General features: G+C 34.8%; 1 protein-coding gene and 1 long non-coding RNA gene across 3 annotated transcripts; one reads left to right on the top strand and one right to left on the bottom strand.

Annotated features, from left to right (window-relative positions):
- The first annotated feature begins 8,304 nt into the window (after window positions 1–8,304).
- LOC110915187 (flavonol 4'-sulfotransferase) lies at window positions 8,305–9,563 on the top strand. Its single transcript, XM_022159839.2, has one exon. The coding sequence runs from the start codon at window positions 8,432–8,434 to the stop codon at window positions 9,368–9,370; it is 939 nt and encodes a 312-aa protein (XP_022015531.1). The 5' UTR covers window positions 8,305–8,431; the 3' UTR covers window positions 9,371–9,563.
- Window positions 9,564–13,907: 4,344 nt separating this feature from the next.
- LOC110915871 lies at window positions 13,908–17,536 on the bottom strand. Of its 2 annotated transcripts, none has more exons than XR_004884622.1 (3): window positions 16,516–17,536; window positions 15,208–15,295; window positions 13,908–14,150 (listed from the first exon to the last, which is right to left on the bottom strand). It is a non-coding gene; the product is annotated as an uncharacterized LOC110915871 (long non-coding RNA). The 2 variants fall into 2 exon arrangements; XR_004884623.1 differs by having other exon boundaries at window positions 15,208–15,284.
- Window positions 17,537–19,160: the final 1,624 nt, after the last annotated feature.

Genomic DNA, 19,160 nt, shown 5'->3' with positions numbered 1-19,160 from the left:
TGAAGAAGAATAGTTGGGACAACTAAAAAGCAAAGTATCTACTACAAAGAATCTCAAGTTGATAAAGAGTTGATTTGGATTATCAGAGAAGGTCATTTCTGATGGATCTGATGATATTTCTGATGAACTATCATCAGTTTCTGACAAATTCTGATCATCAAACTTTCTGATGATTTGTTCACCAGAATAGAATTTCTGATGAAGTGGCTTATCAGAAATTCTGATGACAGACCCACTTGTCTAAAATCACAACTCTATCCTGCCACCCATGACCGAAGCATGACATTATTGGTTTTCATGATTACAAATGCAACTTGAACGATGGATTCAATGAATATGTCAAATTGCTACTTTATGCAGGACTTATTGCATGAATAAACAATTGTTTATTCATGCCCACAGCCGTCTATAAATAGAAGGTTCGAGAGGCAGAAGATATTTGAGTTTGAAGCTTAGCATTCATATACAAACACCCAAACTCCACTGCTCTTCTCACCCACCGAAATCAAGACTCATTTGCATTAGATAATAATCTTACAATCACCTTGTTAAACTAATTTGTTTTAAAGTGATATAAACTTGATAATTCTGTAGGTCTTGTTTCTTGAAAGTCTGATTTCTATTTTCGCACATCTTTTTCACATATACTGAAATCACTTGCCATATTACGTAAAAAGAAGTTGTTAAGGCCATACTGGGTTCAACAAATACAAAGGGCAACGACCAATGAAGGAGTGCCAAGCAGCTGCCTGACACTGTTCCCCTCACGGTAATTGCAGCAATAGGTAATAGGTAATTGATGAGATCCAACCATTCTTATTTCATGTATATTAATTTACAAAATTTAGTTGTGTCTAGGATTTGCTATTCAATTTTGTACTTCTTAAGTCGCATATGGGTGACTGAAGGTTTTGGTTTTTTTTTTCTTTTAATGTGAGTGACTAGGATAGTTTTTTTTCTTTTTCTTTTTTTTTTTAGTTTTAAATTTTTACCCTTATACAATACACACTTTTTAGCCTTAGGTTTTTAAGTTTCAGTTTTACTCTTATATTATCGTTTTCCTAATATAGGTCTTAAGTTTTTCGATAATATTACTATTCAATTTTTACATACCAGTTTATGTTTTATGTAGTTGTACATTTTGTTTTGTTGGTCATGCATTTTGTGTACTTTTTCTGCTTGGACTCGGTATAAGCTGGAGCGTGTGTGGGATTTAACGTATTTTTTTTGCAGTTTAACGGTCCTGTCGTAACGAACGTATTTTTTTTTCTATCTTTTACATTTTGGTCTAGACACGTGTACGTGGTTCAATGTTTTACGTCTTTTTTTGTTATGTTTAACGATCCCGCCGCAAAGCACGAGTCCTAAATACTAGTCTATTATTAATTGATAAAAATCCAAACATGACTTTTCCATCCTTTTTAATCCACAACCATGAGAGCTTACATTCCTATGGACTATATTTTTTTTTCAGACTTTTGTCATGAATTTACTTGCATAATGTTTTTATGAAGTAATTATATTACATATCTTTTCTGGTATACTAGTTATTAGAACCACGCGCATTGCGGCGTGGGTATATTACAAACATCGAATGGATTAGTCCAAGCGTTATGTGATGCGTATACCATATGAAAATGCGCATTTTGACATATCCAATTTAACTCAATAGCATCGCGGTTGGGTCAAAATGTAAAGTAATCAAATTTATAGTGTACAATCATAACGTATTTATATGTGATCTGACTCATAGATAGGAAATGTACAAAAAAACATAAAAGTGTATAAAGAGAAAACTGACACGTGTAATCAAATGACATATTCACTTCAAGGGTTGAAATTTTACCCCTAGCGCGTTACGGCGAGTTCGAATTTATATCGTCGAGTGAGAACATCATATACTTGACCCCATTCGGTTCAGAACTAAATTTACGGCGAAACGTAAACCAATCGAAAACGTATTACATTTGACTTGACTTGTTTAAGAAAAAAGTTTACATTGAAAGTAAACTAACTCGAATTTATACCCACATATAAATAAAAATACGCACATGAAAATACTTATTCGGGTAAAGGAATGAAAGAGGTAAATACAATACACACTTTTTAGCCTTAGGTTTTTAAGTTTCAGTTTTACTCTTATATTACCGTTTTCCTAATATAGGTCTTAAGTTTTTCGATAATATTACTATTCAATTTTTACATACAAGTTTATGTTTTATATGGTTGTACATTTTGTTTTGTTGGTCATGCATTTAGTGTACTTTTTTCTTCTTGGACTCGGTATAAGCTGGAGCGTGTGTGGGATTTAACGTATTCTTTTGCAGTTTAACGGTCCTGTTGTAACGCACGTATTTTTTCTATCTTTTACATTTTGGTCCAGACACATGTACGTGGTTCAAAGTTTTTACGTCTATTTTTTGTTATTTTTAAAGGTCCAGTCGTAAAGCACGAGTTCTAAATACTAGTATGTTATTTGATAAAAATCCAACCATGACTTCTCAATCCTTTTTAATCCACAACCATGAGATCTTACATTGCTATGGACGATATTTTTTTTCCAGATTTTTGTTATGAATTTATTTCTATAACGTTTTTATGAAGTAATTATATTACATATCTTTTTCTGGTATACTAGTTATTAGAACCACGCGTATTGCGGCTTGGGTATATCGCAAACATCAAACGGATTAGTCCAAGCGTTATGTGATGCGTATACCATATGAAAATGCGCGTTTTGGTATATCCGATTTAACTCGATAGCATCGCGGTTGGGTCAAAATGCAAAGAAATCAAATTTATATTGTACAAGTTGTAACGTATTTATATGTGACCTGACTTATAGATAGGAAATGTACAAAAAAAAAACATAAAAGTGTATAAAGGGAAAACTGACACGTGTAATCAAAATACATATTCACTTCAAGGGTTGAAATTTTACCCCTAGCGTATTGCGGCGAGCTCGAATTTATATCGTTGAATGAGAACATCATATACTTGACCCCATTCGGTTCAGAACTAAATTTACAGCGAAACGTAGACCAATCGAAAATGTATTACAATTTGACTTGACTTGCTTAAAAATACGCACATGAAAATACTTTTTCGGGTAAAGGAATGAAAGAGGTAAATTCAAAACTTTAGAAAAACTCGAGTGGATCAAAATGATATTTTACAAAGTTCTTAAACACAATTGCAATTTAGTTGTTTGAAAAGGAAATTATGAAAGAAAGATTAGTTAAATATGTAGGATTAGTTTAATTTAAATAAAAATTGCAATTTTCAAAAGTTGAAGGGATTGTAAAAATGAAGTAATAGTGTAGAGTTAAAACTGTAATTTTCAAAAGTTGAGTGGTTGTATCGTGGGTTAGAAAAAAGATGGACCATTTTGTAAATGCCACAAATTGAGGGGTTGCAAAATGAACTAATAGTATAAGGGTCATTACTGCTATCATCAAAAGTAAAGGGGTTATAAAAAGTAAGAGAATAAAAATGCATTTTACCATTGTCGGTGGAATTTCCACCGACTCTTCCTTTTAAGATAGTATGAAATTTCATATAACAATAATTAGTTGATATTTCTAGTATATTTCTGGCCATTTGATATGCCTTTTATCTTTTAGTAATTAAATAACGTAATCAAAATAATTTACCATGTGTGGTATCCAATTCATGAGAATCAGAACATCTAAAATTTTTGGGGATTGTCGGTGGAATTTCCACCGACTCTTGCTTTTAAGATAGTTTGAAATTTCATATAACAAAGGTTAATTGGTTGATAGGGTCAGGATATAATAGGAGGTTTTTTTTGGCTAGGAAGGCTAGGAAGTAATCTTGACCATCAATTGATTAATCAAGGGCTTAGATTAAATGGGTATAATTGATAAAAAAAAGAAAGAGACGCGTGAGTTTGTGTAAGGTTAATCCAAAGCAATAATTTCTATCTTCTCCAATTCCCCCCGTTTTTTAAACATTAATAACTCTTTCATACGATATTATTTTAAAAAAAAATGCATGAAAAAAAGAGCGTTTTTTTTTTATCTTTAAACGAGTATACTATTGCTATATTTTTTATTTTTTTCGAAAACCCAGATGCGTAAAACGCAACAGACAAAAAGCATAAAAAATGACTTTTTTTCTAAAGCGCAACTAACAAAAAAAACACAAAGAAATGACTTGTTTCTAAACGCAATAGACAAAAAATACAAAAGAAATGTGTTATACCTAAAACGCAATGGCTGAAAAACACAAACAAATGTCTTTTTTGTAAAACGCAATGGCCTAAAAACACAACGAAAAAGTCTTATTTCTAAAACGCAATGGCCAGAAAACACAAAGAAATGTCTTTTACCTAAAACGCAATGGCTGAAAAACACAAAAAATGTCATTTGATATAAATCGCAGTGGCATAAAAACACAAAGAAATGTCTTATTTCTAAAACGTAACGGCCAGAAACAGAAAAAATGTGTATTACCTAAAATGCAATGGACTAAAAACATATAAAAATGTGTTTTACCTAAAACGCAATGGACTAAAAACACAATATATGTGTTGTTTCTAAAATCCAATGGCCTGAAAATACAAAAAAAGTGTTTTTTCATTACTTTGTAAAACGCAATAACTCAGTTTAAAAACCCAAATCGTAAAAGTGCAATTAAAAAATTTCTTACATAGATCGAAGCCGGTTTCTTTAGATTTCTTCAACCATCGATGAAATTTGAATGCTAGAAACACTTATCAGCTATCGAATCGAACGAATCGAGTGATTCACTTTAAAATCACAGGAAAAAATGAGATATTGCATGAAATCAAACTGGGTCTCTTCAAAAAAGTTGAAGACCAAGTTGATTGGGTCTTTGAATCATTGACCGGTGACGAAAATTGCACTATAATGTAGTGATTATTGAGATAGAAAGTGAAGAAAGGTTGAAGATGTTGAGTTCTGAAGTTACTGGGTGAGAAGAAGGAAGAAGATTGGATAAAATTTACTAAAATACCCTTCCCTTTAATTTTAAATTTTGCCACATGTTTGTATCCTTTCTAACCAAATTAAACTTCCTATTTGATCCTCTCCCTTGGTTGATATATTTTTTTTTTTTTGAAAATTTAGTATATTTCTAGCCTTCTTTTATTAATTAAATAATGTAATCAAAATAATTTGCCATGTGTAGTAGTATCCAATTCATGAGAAGTGGAACATCTAAAATTTAGGAGCAAATTGTCAAAATCGTCTTTAATATTTAGGTTTGTTTGCCAGTTTCATTCAAAATAATTTTTTTTGGTGTGTCAAACAGCCCTTCACCTTTGGCTTTTTTTGCCATTTTTATCTAAACCACTAACTTAGTTTACTTTTTCGTTAAGTTGAAGGATATTTGGATGAAACTGGAAAATATAAAACCCAGAGACGATTTTGGAAATTTACTCAAACTCTTTTAATTTCTTTTATTTAATTAATTTTGTCACACATATATGTATGTATATATAACTGAATATACGTGCAGTTTTTATAAAAAAATTTAATAGTTTAGTCACATAAATTTTATGAATTTTCATCCAAACCACAAACTCAGTTTATTTTTCTGTTAATGTGAAGGATGTTTTACATTTTATAAATTAAGACATAAATTAATTTCCAGTTTTTATGTACATCTGTTTTATAAAGAGAAAACGATATATAAAATAAAGAGTTAATTGCTCGGATGGTCCCTGTGGTTTCAAGTTTTTTCACGTTTAGTCCCCACCTTTTGAAAATAGCATGTATGCTCCCTATGGTTTGTCATTTTGCTACTCGGATAGTCCCTGAGTAGATGTTAGTTAGTTTGAAAATAGCAGGTATGCTCCCTATGGTTTGTCATTTTGTTACTCGGATAGTCCCCAGAGTAAATGTTGGGGGACTATCCGAGTAACAAAATGACAAACCATAGGGAGCATACATGCTATTTTCAAAAGGTGGGGACTAAACGTGAAAAAACTTGAAACCACAGGGACCATCCGAGCAATTAACTCTAAAATAAATATAATTGGTGTGCAACACATAACAATCGATTACAATTTGTAGTATTTAATCAACTGTAGACATAGAAAAAAATTATAAAACATTACATATTTTTTATATGTGTTGAGCACTTAGGAAATATGTTGGCAGAAATAAAATATTTATTTAATTAAGATTAGAGGGTAAGTAACTAATATTTATTCTGAGTGGGTTGAGTAAAGAAACTTTTGGTTCATGACATTATACTTACTATCTGGTGGGTAATTTTAAGGTTTGGTAACGATACGTTGTTTGATAAGGGAATAGGAGGGGGGCTGGCTTCTGTTTTTCGTTAGCAGCGGTTTTAAAAGAGTAAAAGATGAATTACAAACTTGGTAGATATGATAAGATTTGCTTATTTGACCTTTTTTCTATAAGGTCATCAACATTTTACTTTTATAAAATTTAGAGGTTTAAGTAGATTTTATTTTTATAAAACTGATCTATCTAAAAAATTAGAAATTAATTTCGGTCTTAGTTTATAAAACTTAAAACATCCTTCGCCTTAATAGAAAAAAAATAGCTGAGTTAGTGGTTGGATGGAAATTTATAAAAATTATGTGAGAAAACTATTATTTTTTATATAAAAAATGCATGTATATTCTTTTTTATTATATATTTGACAAAATTAATTAAATAAAATAAATTGAAAAGAGTTTGAGTAAATTGCCAAAATCGTCCCTATGGTTTTATATTTGTCAATACATCCAAATATCCTTTAACTTAACAGAAAAAGTAAACTAAGTTAGTGGTTTGAATGAAAATGACAAAAAAATGCCAAAGGTGAAGGGCTGTTTGGCACAAAAAAAAATCATTTTGGACGAAACTGACAAACAGGCCTAAACCTTAGGGACGATTTTGGCAACTTACTCTTTAATTTGTTTTTATTTTTATTTTTATCTCTCTAGGATGCAATCTTTTACACCTAAATCTCACATAACATATGAAGATTTCACTTATAACAATATAAACTCACACCATTTTTTAGGTTGCAAGCAACACTAGACGTACTACTAATTATGGTTAAAATTGAACTTTCTTTTGTTATCAAACGATTTAGGAATATGAAAGTACAAAAATAAGGGTAATTATTACACTTGATCGATGGACTATATGGCGTTAGGAAACGTGGAAATTTTTTAGTTAGACAACTTGAAGCAAAAATTTTACCATATCAAATATTTTGACGCAAATTTAAAAATAATTTTTAAAAAGTTGGCATGAGATTAACATAAAAATATATAGAGCCATACAAAATACAAATATTAACCCAGAATCGTCCCAAAAAATACAGGGCCCAGACTAATAAAATAAACGGCCCATCTTTTAATGTTTGTACTAGCGGACCATGATCCCTGAAAAGGATCTGTCTTGTATTCAATTAACATTAACAAAAGAACAAATAGTCACTCAAATGAATTCCACACCTCACAGATTCAAAGTCTCAACCTATGGCTATCCATATCCTATCTAACGCTCTGTTCCAAAGTTAACTTAACGAGGGAAAAGAAAAGAAAGTAAAAGTGAAAAAGGAAAGGATGAGAAAGGAAAAAAAAAGATGTATTTCCTCCCACTGAAATTATATTGAGTACATCCATGTCAAAGCGAATCGATCGAACCATCTTTTCCAATAACAAAATTAATTGAAAACTGATCAGTTATGAAAATTTAAAAGTCTTGACTTTAGACCATAATGTTCGAACTCATATTCACAATATCAATCAAATCATCTTCTGCTGTTGACAATGATTTTTTAGTTTACGAGTTCCCGTCGTTGTGGCTCTTTTTGGGCTTCCTGGCCCTGTTCGGATATGGGTCACGTCTTCATCGGTATCCCCCCCCCCCCCTCGTCGAAAGGCTGCGTTGGATGAAAACACTGGTTCGTAGGATACATGTATGATGAATGGATCATATGAAGCTTGGTCGAGTAAAATATGTATTACCGGTTTATGTTGCAGTTCTTTCAATTCATTTTTCTTTCCTCTTTGAAGATTTGTTAAATGCTACGAGAGGCATTACAAAATAATTGTACTTTTTGGTTGGAATTTAGAAAGAGGTAGCGGCGCAGCTTGTTACCTGTCTACCTTCTGTTTTGATGTAATTTGACAAGTATGAATGTAAATTTATCTTTACTAAAAAACAAAACCATCAATTATTGTTGAGCTGTAAACCAAGATTTTTATTTTTTAGTATTCATGATTGAAAGTAATGTTTTGTTTTCTTATTTTTCCACGTTTTACATGTATAGAAATTTTAAATTAATTACAACCATCAATTCTTGTTGAGCTGTAATCCGACATACAAATATATACACACACATACCTTGGTAGAGAGAGTTCATACTATTCACCATCCACGCACAAACTAACTTCCTAGTCATATCATCTCAATCGGACATGGAAGAGACGATCAAAACATTTCCACAACACACTTGTAGTTGGTTGAAAGGCAAGCTTACCCTTTACAAGAATCAAGACTTCTGGAACGTTAGAGAATTCCATGAAGGAGGAATTATGGCTCAACAAAGCTTTGAGGCTCGACCAAGTGATGTATTTGTCTGTAGTGCTCCCAAAACTGGGACGGTATGGCTAAAGGCCTTGGCTTTTGCCATAATAACCCGGGAAAAGTATGATGAATCCACGAGTCCTTTGCTCACAACCATGCCTCATGAATGCATTCCTTTGCTAGAGAAAGACCTTGAACAAATTGAAGAAAACCACAAGAACTCGTGCTTCCCACTCGTTGCCACACATCTTCCTTACAATTCCCTACCAGAATCAATCCTTTCTTCCAACTGCAAGATAGTTTACATATATCGCAATATAAAAGATGTCATAGTTTCTCATTACCATTTCCTGCGAGAAGCGAACAAACTGCCCTTGGAAGATGCCCCATTTGAGGAGGCATTTGATGAGTTTTATGAGGGCGTTTCATGGTATGGACCATATTGGGATCATATCTTGGGATACTGGAAAGCAAGCTTGGAGAGACCCGAGATAATTCTTTTCTTGAAATATGAAGACATGAAAAAGGATCCTACAGGCAATGTGAAGAAGCTTGCAGAGTTCATTGGGTTTCCCTTTACATATGAAGAAGAGAAAGCTGGTGTGATAGAAAACATTATAAAGTTGTGTAGTTTTGAGAAATTGAGCAACTTGGAAGTAAACAAAAGTGGAAAGCATCGTGCAGAAGATGTTAATGTGGCTGAGAACCGAATCTACTTCAGGAAGGCTAAGGATGGAGATTGGAAGAACTACTTCACAGATGAGATGATTGAAAAGATTGACAAACTGATTGATGAAAAACTTGGTGCTACTGGTTTAGTTTTAAAATGAAAGACTCAAGATCAGTTCTGTTTGGTACTATAGCTGCTTAAAATTTAAGTTTGTCTTTGAAGTTTATGGTTAAAATAACTGAGGGTGTCTCTCTTTGTAGTATGAATGTTTTCCATGTGTTAAGTTTTTAAACTGTTTTGTTGTATACATATTAATAATGATAACTGTATTTTCTTCTTGGGGGACTTGTTAATTTTTATGAGGTGCAATGATTTTTTTTTTGCTAGTTTCTGGTTAGAATCAAGAGAGTGATTTGTTAGAATAAACGACTGATAATGGCACTTAACAACTGATAGCGTCGATGGGTCGAACTCCTCAACGACTACGAGTGCGCAATCAAGTATCATCCAGGCAAGGCCAATGTTGTGGCTGATACCCTTAGTCATAAGAAAACCAACCCTAAGCGTGCACGTGCGTTACGGCTTAGTATCCACTCTAGTCTTCCTACCCAAATCCGTAATGCTCAGGTTGAAGCATTGAAGGAAGAGAACCTTTTTAGCCAAGTCCATGCGGGGCATGGGTAAGTAACTCAAACGCAAAGATGGCATCGGTTAATAGTGATGTAATCACCTGATTAAAACTCAACGTTTTCTCATGGTCAAGGAAACCGACAAGTTTTCAAATCTTGCAAACATCTACTTGAAGGAAGTAGCTGCTAGGCGCAGGGCGCCCGACTCCCATTGTCTCTAGTTTTGACTTGCGTTTCATGTCAGATTTGTGGCAAGGCATGCACAAATCCTTCGGCTCACGATCATGCATGAGCACTACTTAACACCCACGAACGAATGGTCGAACCAAACAAACTCCTGAAGAGATGTTGTAGGCACGTGTTACCGATTTTGTCCACGGTTGGAAACAACACCTACCTCATTTACAGTACTGATGGAACTCAACCTTATGTGAAACAACCATCCACTGGTACTACCACTCAGGACGTGCAACCATTATTAAGAATGTTTTGGTGATTGTTTGCCTACTATACCAGTTCGCGTCGTCGACGCAAGACTTTTGATACAACGTGCACCTTAAAGTGAGTTAACAACTTTTACTAAAGGCATACGTCCCTGGTTTGGGACAACACACTATTTCCCCATTTTGGGAAATACACACGGTACCCCTGGCTTAGGGCTACACGTGCGTCCTTAGAATATTACACATTCCCGGGTGTTGGGAACCACTACTATCCCTGGATTGGGACTACTTCATATTCCTGGATTGGAATACCACTATTCCTGGATTGGGACTGCTTCATATTTCCGGATTAGAGTACTACTATCCCTAGGTTGGGGAGGAATACTTTTCAAACTAAGGGTTCAGGATGGATACTTTTAGATGTATTCGTACAATTTCGATGACTAGTTGATAAACTCAACTTTACCACTTCGTTGAGGAACCGGTTGAGACTATAACCCCCCCCCCCCTAAGCGTTGTAAGTTACCTATAGATCGAGTTCATTGGAACTCACGTCATGGCCCAGAGGTCTACTCAAGAATGAGAATACCAGATGATGCGCATGTATCCCAGTCACTTAAGAACAAACTTCCAGCCATCGTTTTATAACAACGTAATTCAAATTTTCGGGATGAAAATTCTTTCAACTAGGGGATGATGTGACATCCGGCCATCACAGTGTAAAGTTGTAAACACGAACTCTGTTAACTTAGGTATTCACTTAGACATCTCGTTTAAGTTCAGGTAAACCAAGGGTCTCAAAATTTCACAAACGCTCAGGGAAGCGTATTACGAATGTATAATTAGTTGCACGGAATTCTATGCTATATGAAGTGAGTATAGACTACGTGAATTTCTATAATATGTGAATTATGTGACTATACGTGCTACATGATTTTATGTGCAATGTGGTTTACATGTTCGTTTTGTGAAGTTTCGTGAAAATACGTGTATTTACATATGACAATAGATTATCGAATAATCTATAAATCAAACGAATCGTATAATTTTTCTTAAATTTCGAGGACGAAATTCCTGTAACATGGGGAGAATATAACAACCTGTACTCTCGTTGTCGAGAGAAGGGTATTTTAGCAATACACGTCTTTATTGTTATTATTATTATTATTATTATTATTATTTACGAAATAATACTAATCTGCAACGAGTGGTTTATTCATGTATTTATTTACGGTCATCCTATTAATAAACCGGGTGAGTTTGTTTAAGCAAGACACGCAATTTAACGGGTTCACACGCACTTGGGCTAGGCCCAACTTCACTCCCTAAACCTAAACCCTACACTATTTATATAACCTTATAACTCTCATTCCTATTCTAAAAAAAAAAAAGATAGCACAACCATGAAAACCCAAATTCTAATACCTCCAGCCGCACAAGTTCATAGTGGAGGAGAAACCCCATGTCAGCCATATACCCTTTTCGTGTTTCGATCAGTAAATGTTCTTCGGAATTTATGTTCTTCGGAATTTATTTTGTATTCTTTTGTGCTTCTTGACTTTGAATATGACTGTGATGGAGTGAATTAGTATATGTATTATGTAAACAATCTGACTTAGAATAATATTTAGCTATTTAAAATTGACTAATGTTTAGCTATTCGATGGTGGGTTTTATAATAATAACTAGTAGGGTAATTTTGGAAGATTATACATGATTGATTAGTTGATCTTTGTATGCTACGAATCTGATAAGATGAAATTAGAATGATGCTTGTCTCCTGAATAGAATCTGCTTATCTTAAGTATTAGACATATGACATTATGATTGGGTAATAAATTGTTCATTTCAGACTTACACATATCATTGTTATAAGAGCGTTGAATTAGGAACTTGGGTTGTATGATGATGAATGTGAGTGATGATATATCTGACTACAGCTTGTTAGGAATGAATATGATTAAACGTAATGGGGATATGTAACTAATGATGAATCTGATATAAATAACCTATAATCTGTTGTACTTGATGTTTTAACTGATCGAGTTCGCTAGATAGTCGTTTGCGGGTTCGGGAAGCGAAAACAGCAAACTGTCAAACTGTTACAGCCGCCTTTAGTAGGCTGTAACCGGGTCATAACGTAACGAAAAATTGATGTTCTTAAGTCTATAACGTGTTATTTCAAAAAACGCTTCAAATGGCATTGGAATCATATTTTTTTGAGGTCGTTTGCTATTTTTAATGGTCCGTTTTGTACAGCAGCAAAAGCTGCGTTTTTACTGCAGAAAATTTGTGTTATGTTTTTCGTCATAACTTGAAATCTGTGTAAAATTAGGTCATGAAATTTATACTGTAGATGACCACTGATGTCGTTGTAATTCTCCAACTGGAATTTCGTCAATCGGACTTACAATGAATTTTTTCGTAGACTACATTCAGAAAGTGATGAATCTGATTTGCAGCCCGGTAAATAATTTTTATAAAATAATTGGTAATGAATTGGGTTCTGATATTTTTACACAATAATATTTGGATCGTTTAAAACATTCTGTAAAAATTTGAAAATTTTTGGAATAAGTTAACTATTTTATTAAAATGCCCGAAAACAGTCCAGTTTTGGATGTTTAAGCTAAAACAATATACCTAGTGATTTGCATGTCTAAATGTCGGTTATGTTATCCGATAATGATCTAACGTGTTATGTGTCAATGAAAGTGTTGTGTGCAATATCGTATGCTTGCTTTTGAATTGTTATAGATGGGATGTTATATGGGCGTGAACTGTTAAAGTGGGTGCGTATTATGTGATAGATGCGTGTAGGAACTTTATGCTTTATTTAAAACCAATAATAAACTAAATGGTAATCATATTAGGACATGATTGACCAACCCTGACCGTTAGCTATTTTAAGAGTTCAACCGAGCAACCAAAGGTGAGTTCACACTTTCTACAAGGCATGGGATTCCCGATGGTTGGGAATGGGTAAAGGATTTAATCGGAAATTGCGTGATCTCCTGGTTTGGAACACGTACTACATCCTCTTCATTGAAGGGTGACAACACGTACTAAGGATTTAATCGGAACCTGTGTGATCTCCTGGTTTGGGGACACGTACCATATCCTCTTTATTGAAGGGTGACAACATTGATACTAGACCAAAAATTCTATCATGAAGTCCCTCATTTTTATATCGACTTAATCGTCGGGCCAATGACGAGCGGGTCATTAGTTAGATAGCGCTATTTAGGTTTGACAAGCCTCATAACGTGCCACAGAGGACGGGCGTGAACTAATGGATCTGGGCACATCAATGATGATAGACATTGACGCTAGGGCACCAACTTACTTCAGTCAGTAGTCGATATGGTAACGGGTCTAGTGGGATATACATGGGGTAGCCCCCACGGCTGGGAGCCAGAGTAAAAGGAAAGGATTAATCAGGTTTTTAAACTATGGGGTAACCCCCATGGCCAGTAAGCCAGCTAAAGGAAAACAATGTTTTTGAAACAACTTAAAACGAACACCCAACTGTGAACTCGCTCAACTTTGTTGTTGATTCGTTATTATATGTCTTGCAGGTCGTTAGGTTATTTGTTGGAGCTTGCATGGGGAAGGAGTCGTCGTGGGACATGAACCGTTGTGTGTTCATGATAAACTTATAAAACGTTTGACTTATATTTTTGGTTTTTGAACTTATGCTTCCGCTTGTCACACCCTGAAATTATCAGAGCTGGTGTGACTGGAATGGTATCTTTATTGCACAGCGGAAGCAAATAAGCATAGACTATCTAGAAATTGAACGCCCGCTAAGTACTCGAATCCCCAATGGTCCCCCTATTCCAACCGTGCCTCGACTTTGAAATGCAACCTGAGAAAGAAACATGCGAAAAATCAACAAAAACTTGAGCGAGTTCATAGTTTGTTTGTAAAAGATTTGAAATAAATCTTTTGAATAACCGGTTTGTGAAATAATATTGAGAAAACGAATTTATAAATAATTTTCTTGCCAAGTTATATGGAAACTTTGTGTTTGTAACGCATTATGTTCGTAAAACCATGTATTTGTAAACTCTCGTATTTGTAAATTTGTATAACCGTCAATGCCCACCCTCACTTTGACTCCATGCCCGCATAATTCTATGCCTTGAATTTATATAAAACATGATATTTAATTTGTATAAATCAAGTATTTCTGTAAATATGTATGTCCCTGGTATGTAGCAATAAGGAAAAAGAGACCACCAATGGGTTGCAAAGCCACTGGTATGTGTGAAGTGATGCAGGGAAACTCAAATCTAGCAAATTTGTTACCGGGCTTCGGCTGTAAGACACAGTCACCTCTATGGGCCGCCCCGGCCTCACGGGTGTGGGCTCACTACACCCAAATAGATATATCACTCTTGTGTCCCTCGGTCCTAACAACGAGGATTAATGGCCTTAAGTGTTGTACCCACCCTTCACATGATCTAGTAGTAAAACCCTCCCTACGCTAACCATACCATGTAAATAAATGTTTGTAATATTTATAACACGTATTTTACCCCAGCCTCTAAGGCTGAACCTCCCCAGCCTCTAAGGCCAATTCCCCAGTCTCTCTATATTTTCACCAGTCGATCCATCCATAGTCATGAAAATCATTTACGTTTCGATAATATGCATTTGTTTTGTAAAAACCGGCATATTTAGTATAATCCATTCGTAAACCATGTGAATTTCCTCAAAATCCATTCGTAATATGATTTAGAAATATGAGTTTCCGTTCGTTCAAAAGCTTTGTATGTTCTTGCAAAAACGTGCTTTGTCTAAAAATATGCAGTCTTTGTTTATCGAGAACTTTGTATATTTCTGAAAAACGTGCATGTCTTTCCACCCCGAAAACATTCATAAAAATGTAAAACCGTAAAAAGGTGGGGTTATGAACTCACCTGAATTGCCTTGTGCGAAGCTAGCTAATTACGACTTCGTGATGTCGTTTCCAAGATGAGACTCGCTGGCGTGCATTCTACAATATCCCTAACACGGAATATCTTATAAGTTTCTAAATAAGCTCATTAACTAAACTACGTGTCACCGAGCCCTACCGAATCGTTAACCGAACGATTCAATGGTAAGTTATTAACTTAAATGAAACGAAGAAGTTATACGCGTTAAGTCTCGTTTGATACCGTTAATAATTTACTAAGTCTAAAAGGTACTTAGTTTTTTAGAAATTCGACATATATAAATATTTATACAAAAATATCAATATATCGACAAAATAATGTTAGTCGCCCCGAGAAGTCGTACGCGTATAAAAAGGTTGTTTATGTGAAAATAGCATATAACAAACTCGTACGTTGAAATGTATGTTACATAATGTGCCGTTTAGGCATTTAAAATAAATATAAAAAATTATATTTATTTTATAAAATCATCATCGAGTTGTTGGATGTTTGAAATAAATAGATAAGTTATATCTATTTTTGTAAAAGAGTACGAGCCACTTGATGTTTGAAATAAATATACAAACTATATTTATTTTAATAAAAGAATCGTCGTGTTGTTTGATATCCAAAATAAATATATGAATTACATTTATTTTATAAAAGAAGTCGTATTGTTTGTTATTCGAAATAAATGTATCAACTATATTTATTTTTATAAAACGAAGTCATGTCGTTTGGTATAAATATAAACTATATTTATTTTTATGAAACGGTTTCGTATTGTTCGACGTTTGAAATAAATATAAACTATATTTATCTTTGCGAAAAGATTTCGTATTGTTTGATACTTGAAAGGATTGTCGAAAATAATAATGAAAGAATAGAAAATATTATATCACGTTTTATCTTATAAAAGCATTGTCGAAAATAATATCAAATTGTCGTTTTTCGTGATGTTGTAAAGTGTCGTCGATATTTGTATTTGTGTTACTAAAAGATTACTTGAATTTCGATAGTTCGTTTTATAATAAAACGCGTTTTAGTTTTATGGATTTTCTCGAAAAACGGGCAGAACTTCCTCTGTTTTTGGACACCCTCGACAACTAGAGTGTCGTTATATGTGTATGATTTTCGTCTAGATCAAAAACTCCCAATTGTCAATCAAACAATATATGTGTATGATTTTCGTCAAAATGCGCCAAAAATTAACGTGTATAATCACTAAATAAACGATGGTTCAAGCTCGTTTGTCACGTAAGTTTAAACTAGAAATATAATGTAACAAAATCATTTCTTTTAATCTATTACCGAAATTCTCACGTCGCTTAGTCGAGTAGGCTGACCGAGTTGACCGAGTCAACGGAGTTGACTCGGTTTGACCGTGTTGACCGAGTTAACTCGGTTTGACCGAGTCAACTGAACCGCTTCATAATCTGACACCGAAACCAAGACCCGTTGTTGACCGAACCGAACCCGATCTGAGCTGAGACCCAAATCTGCTGTACAACCATCTGAACCTGGCTCACTTTAACCTGAAGCACGACTTGAACCACTGTTGAGAGTTGACTTGAAAAACCCGAAAACTAATCTGAAGTGCACCTACACCCGAACCGAACCAAGCCGAGCCCGAAATAACACCAACACCACCCTCTTCATCAGCTCAACCTTAACACTACCGTCATTTTCTTCACCGGAGCAACGACCGGAAACAGAAAACATCACCGGAACCCCAAAAATCAGAAATGTGCAAACCATAAAACTACCAGAACTTAGTGAATCGGAACTTACCGGGCCAATCGGATATGAAAACGTGTCGCCTGAGAGTCGTCACCGCCACGACGGTTCTGCTGTTGTCGTCGTCGGCTCCACCGCCGCCGCCGTGAGCGGCGGTGCCGCTCCTATCTCCGGCGCTCTCTCTCTCTCTCTGTCTCGTCTCTCTTTCTCTCTCGTCTTTGTCTCTGATTTGCGCGAAGGTGGGTGGTGTGGTGGGTGATTAACGAAGAGGGGGGGGGGTGTGCGACGGCCGGCACCGGTGACCGGCTCCTGGTCGCCGGCGATTGAACAGAGAGAAGAGAAAGGGGGTGTCTGGTTGTGGTTTTGAAATCGAAGAAGAAGGGGAAGGAGGAAGGGGAGTCTGATGGTGTGATTTTGAGTTTGTGTAATGTGTGTGTGTATTTTAGAGAGGGATTTGAGAAGATAAGGTTTTGTTTTGTAAAGATGGGGAGGTGATTGGATCTTATAGATGGTATATGTCTCAACTTTTGAGACAAGATCCGGTAAGGATGTTGTAGAGATTTTGAGTAGCTTTTGTTGAGATTTTGCTAAGATTTAGGGTATGTTTGGCTAAGCTTATTAGAGTTAAAAAGAACTTTTGGGAAAATGACTTTTTGAAAAGGAGTTTTTAAAAAAAGTGTTTGGATTAGCTTATGGGGTGAGAAAAGCCAAATATAAGGGGTAATTTAGAAAATTCAATTTTGAAAAGTCATTTCTGGATATAAGGAAACAAATATAAAGGGTAATTTAGTAATTTCATTTTTGAAAAGTCATTTCTGGATCCAAAAGTCACGAAATCTTGGCTTTTCAAAACCTCATGTTTCCTTCTTTGCAATAAGCTATTTTGAAAAGGACTTCTTGGTTATCCAAACATAAAAACAGCTTATTGACTTATCCATAAGTCAATAAGCTAATAAGCTGGTTTGAGAAGCCAATCCAAACATGCCCTTAGTACGATCTTGTGAAGATTTTATATAGTATAGATTTTGGTATAGATCTAATATATTATGTGTAGGTTTAGGTTTGTGGGTTTTGGGTTTGGGCCCAGGGTCTACAAGCCCATCTCATGTTTAAGTGGCCTGTAATTCTTAATTCTTACGAGACCTGTTCCCAAAACCCGAACTCCGATTAACATCAAAAGATAAAATTTTTGTATTAAAATACATAAAATACAGTCGGTAGTTGTTGTTTGCATGCCCGTTCGTCGATTACAGTAATAATCACGAAAAATTGTATCGTTGTCGTCTTTAATCCGTTTTTCGATCCGATTTCGACTGTAGTCACTAAAATTTAATTACGAAGCTAAAATATGTCGTAAAAATTTAATCTTGTCAGCGTTGTCAGTATTTTGTACGGTATCAGTTCGTTGTCGCGTAATATTCACCAGATTTTTCCGTAAACCACCGTTCACGCACTGTAAAGCCGGTTAGCCGTTTCTAGGCACTCCAAAAGCCTAATTAAGTTAATTTGCGCTGTAAACACTATTTATTATCGCGTTAATCACCTGTTAATCACGTAATTAAGGGCCGTAAATCACCGGTTGTCACACCATTGACTTTTTAAATTTGGTTTTGGACTTTGGTTAATTTGGTGAACTTTAAAACGTTTAGCTGCATTGGTTTTACTTCACTTTGTTTAATGTTTATTATGATTGATGGTATGATCTTGGTCAGTCACACGCCTCGCGGTAATACTCCGCTTGTGGATTTTGAGGGTGTGACACCCACTTTTGGGGATTTTCGGTAAGGGTATTTTCGGTACCGGTTGGTACCGAGCTCATCAAATCCTGTAGCAACGCAAGTAATTACACAATTTAGATTACTTTCATACACACTGTAAGTAAACTATATTTTGTTTTAATGAGGTTTGATATACAAAACAACTTATTTTGTTTTCTTTTTTGTCTTTTACTATAATGAATGAATTGTAGTATGTAAAATTAACTTGGATATTTAGATTATTGATGAGCAAATCATTACAAATCCTGTAATCAAACCGGTATCGTATCAGTACAAAATTTACTACACCAATCATTTTCGGTACCAATTTGGTACCCCTTTTGGCGTTTTCAGAATCGTTACTTTCGGTTCGACACCGGTGTAGCACCATACCTGTATTTACTGAGTTTTACCTTCAAATACCATATCGTATGGTGCCGATCATTTTCAGTGCCGGTACTT

The sequence above is a fragment of the Helianthus annuus genome, chromosome 16, assembly GCF_002127325.2.
Source record: "Helianthus annuus cultivar XRQ/B chromosome 16, HanXRQr2.0-SUNRISE, whole genome shotgun sequence".
In the NCBI taxonomy this organism is placed as follows: Eukaryota; Viridiplantae; Streptophyta; class Magnoliopsida; order Asterales; family Asteraceae; genus Helianthus; species Helianthus annuus.
Note: the sequence above shows the minus strand (reverse complement) of the source record. Positions and strands in the feature narration are given on the sequence as shown.

Excerpts from the sequence above, each read along its gene's own strand:
- LOC110915187 (XM_022159839.2), top strand. The coding sequence starts at position 8,432 with ATGGAAGAGACGATCAAAACATTTCCACAACACACTTGTAGTTGGTTG.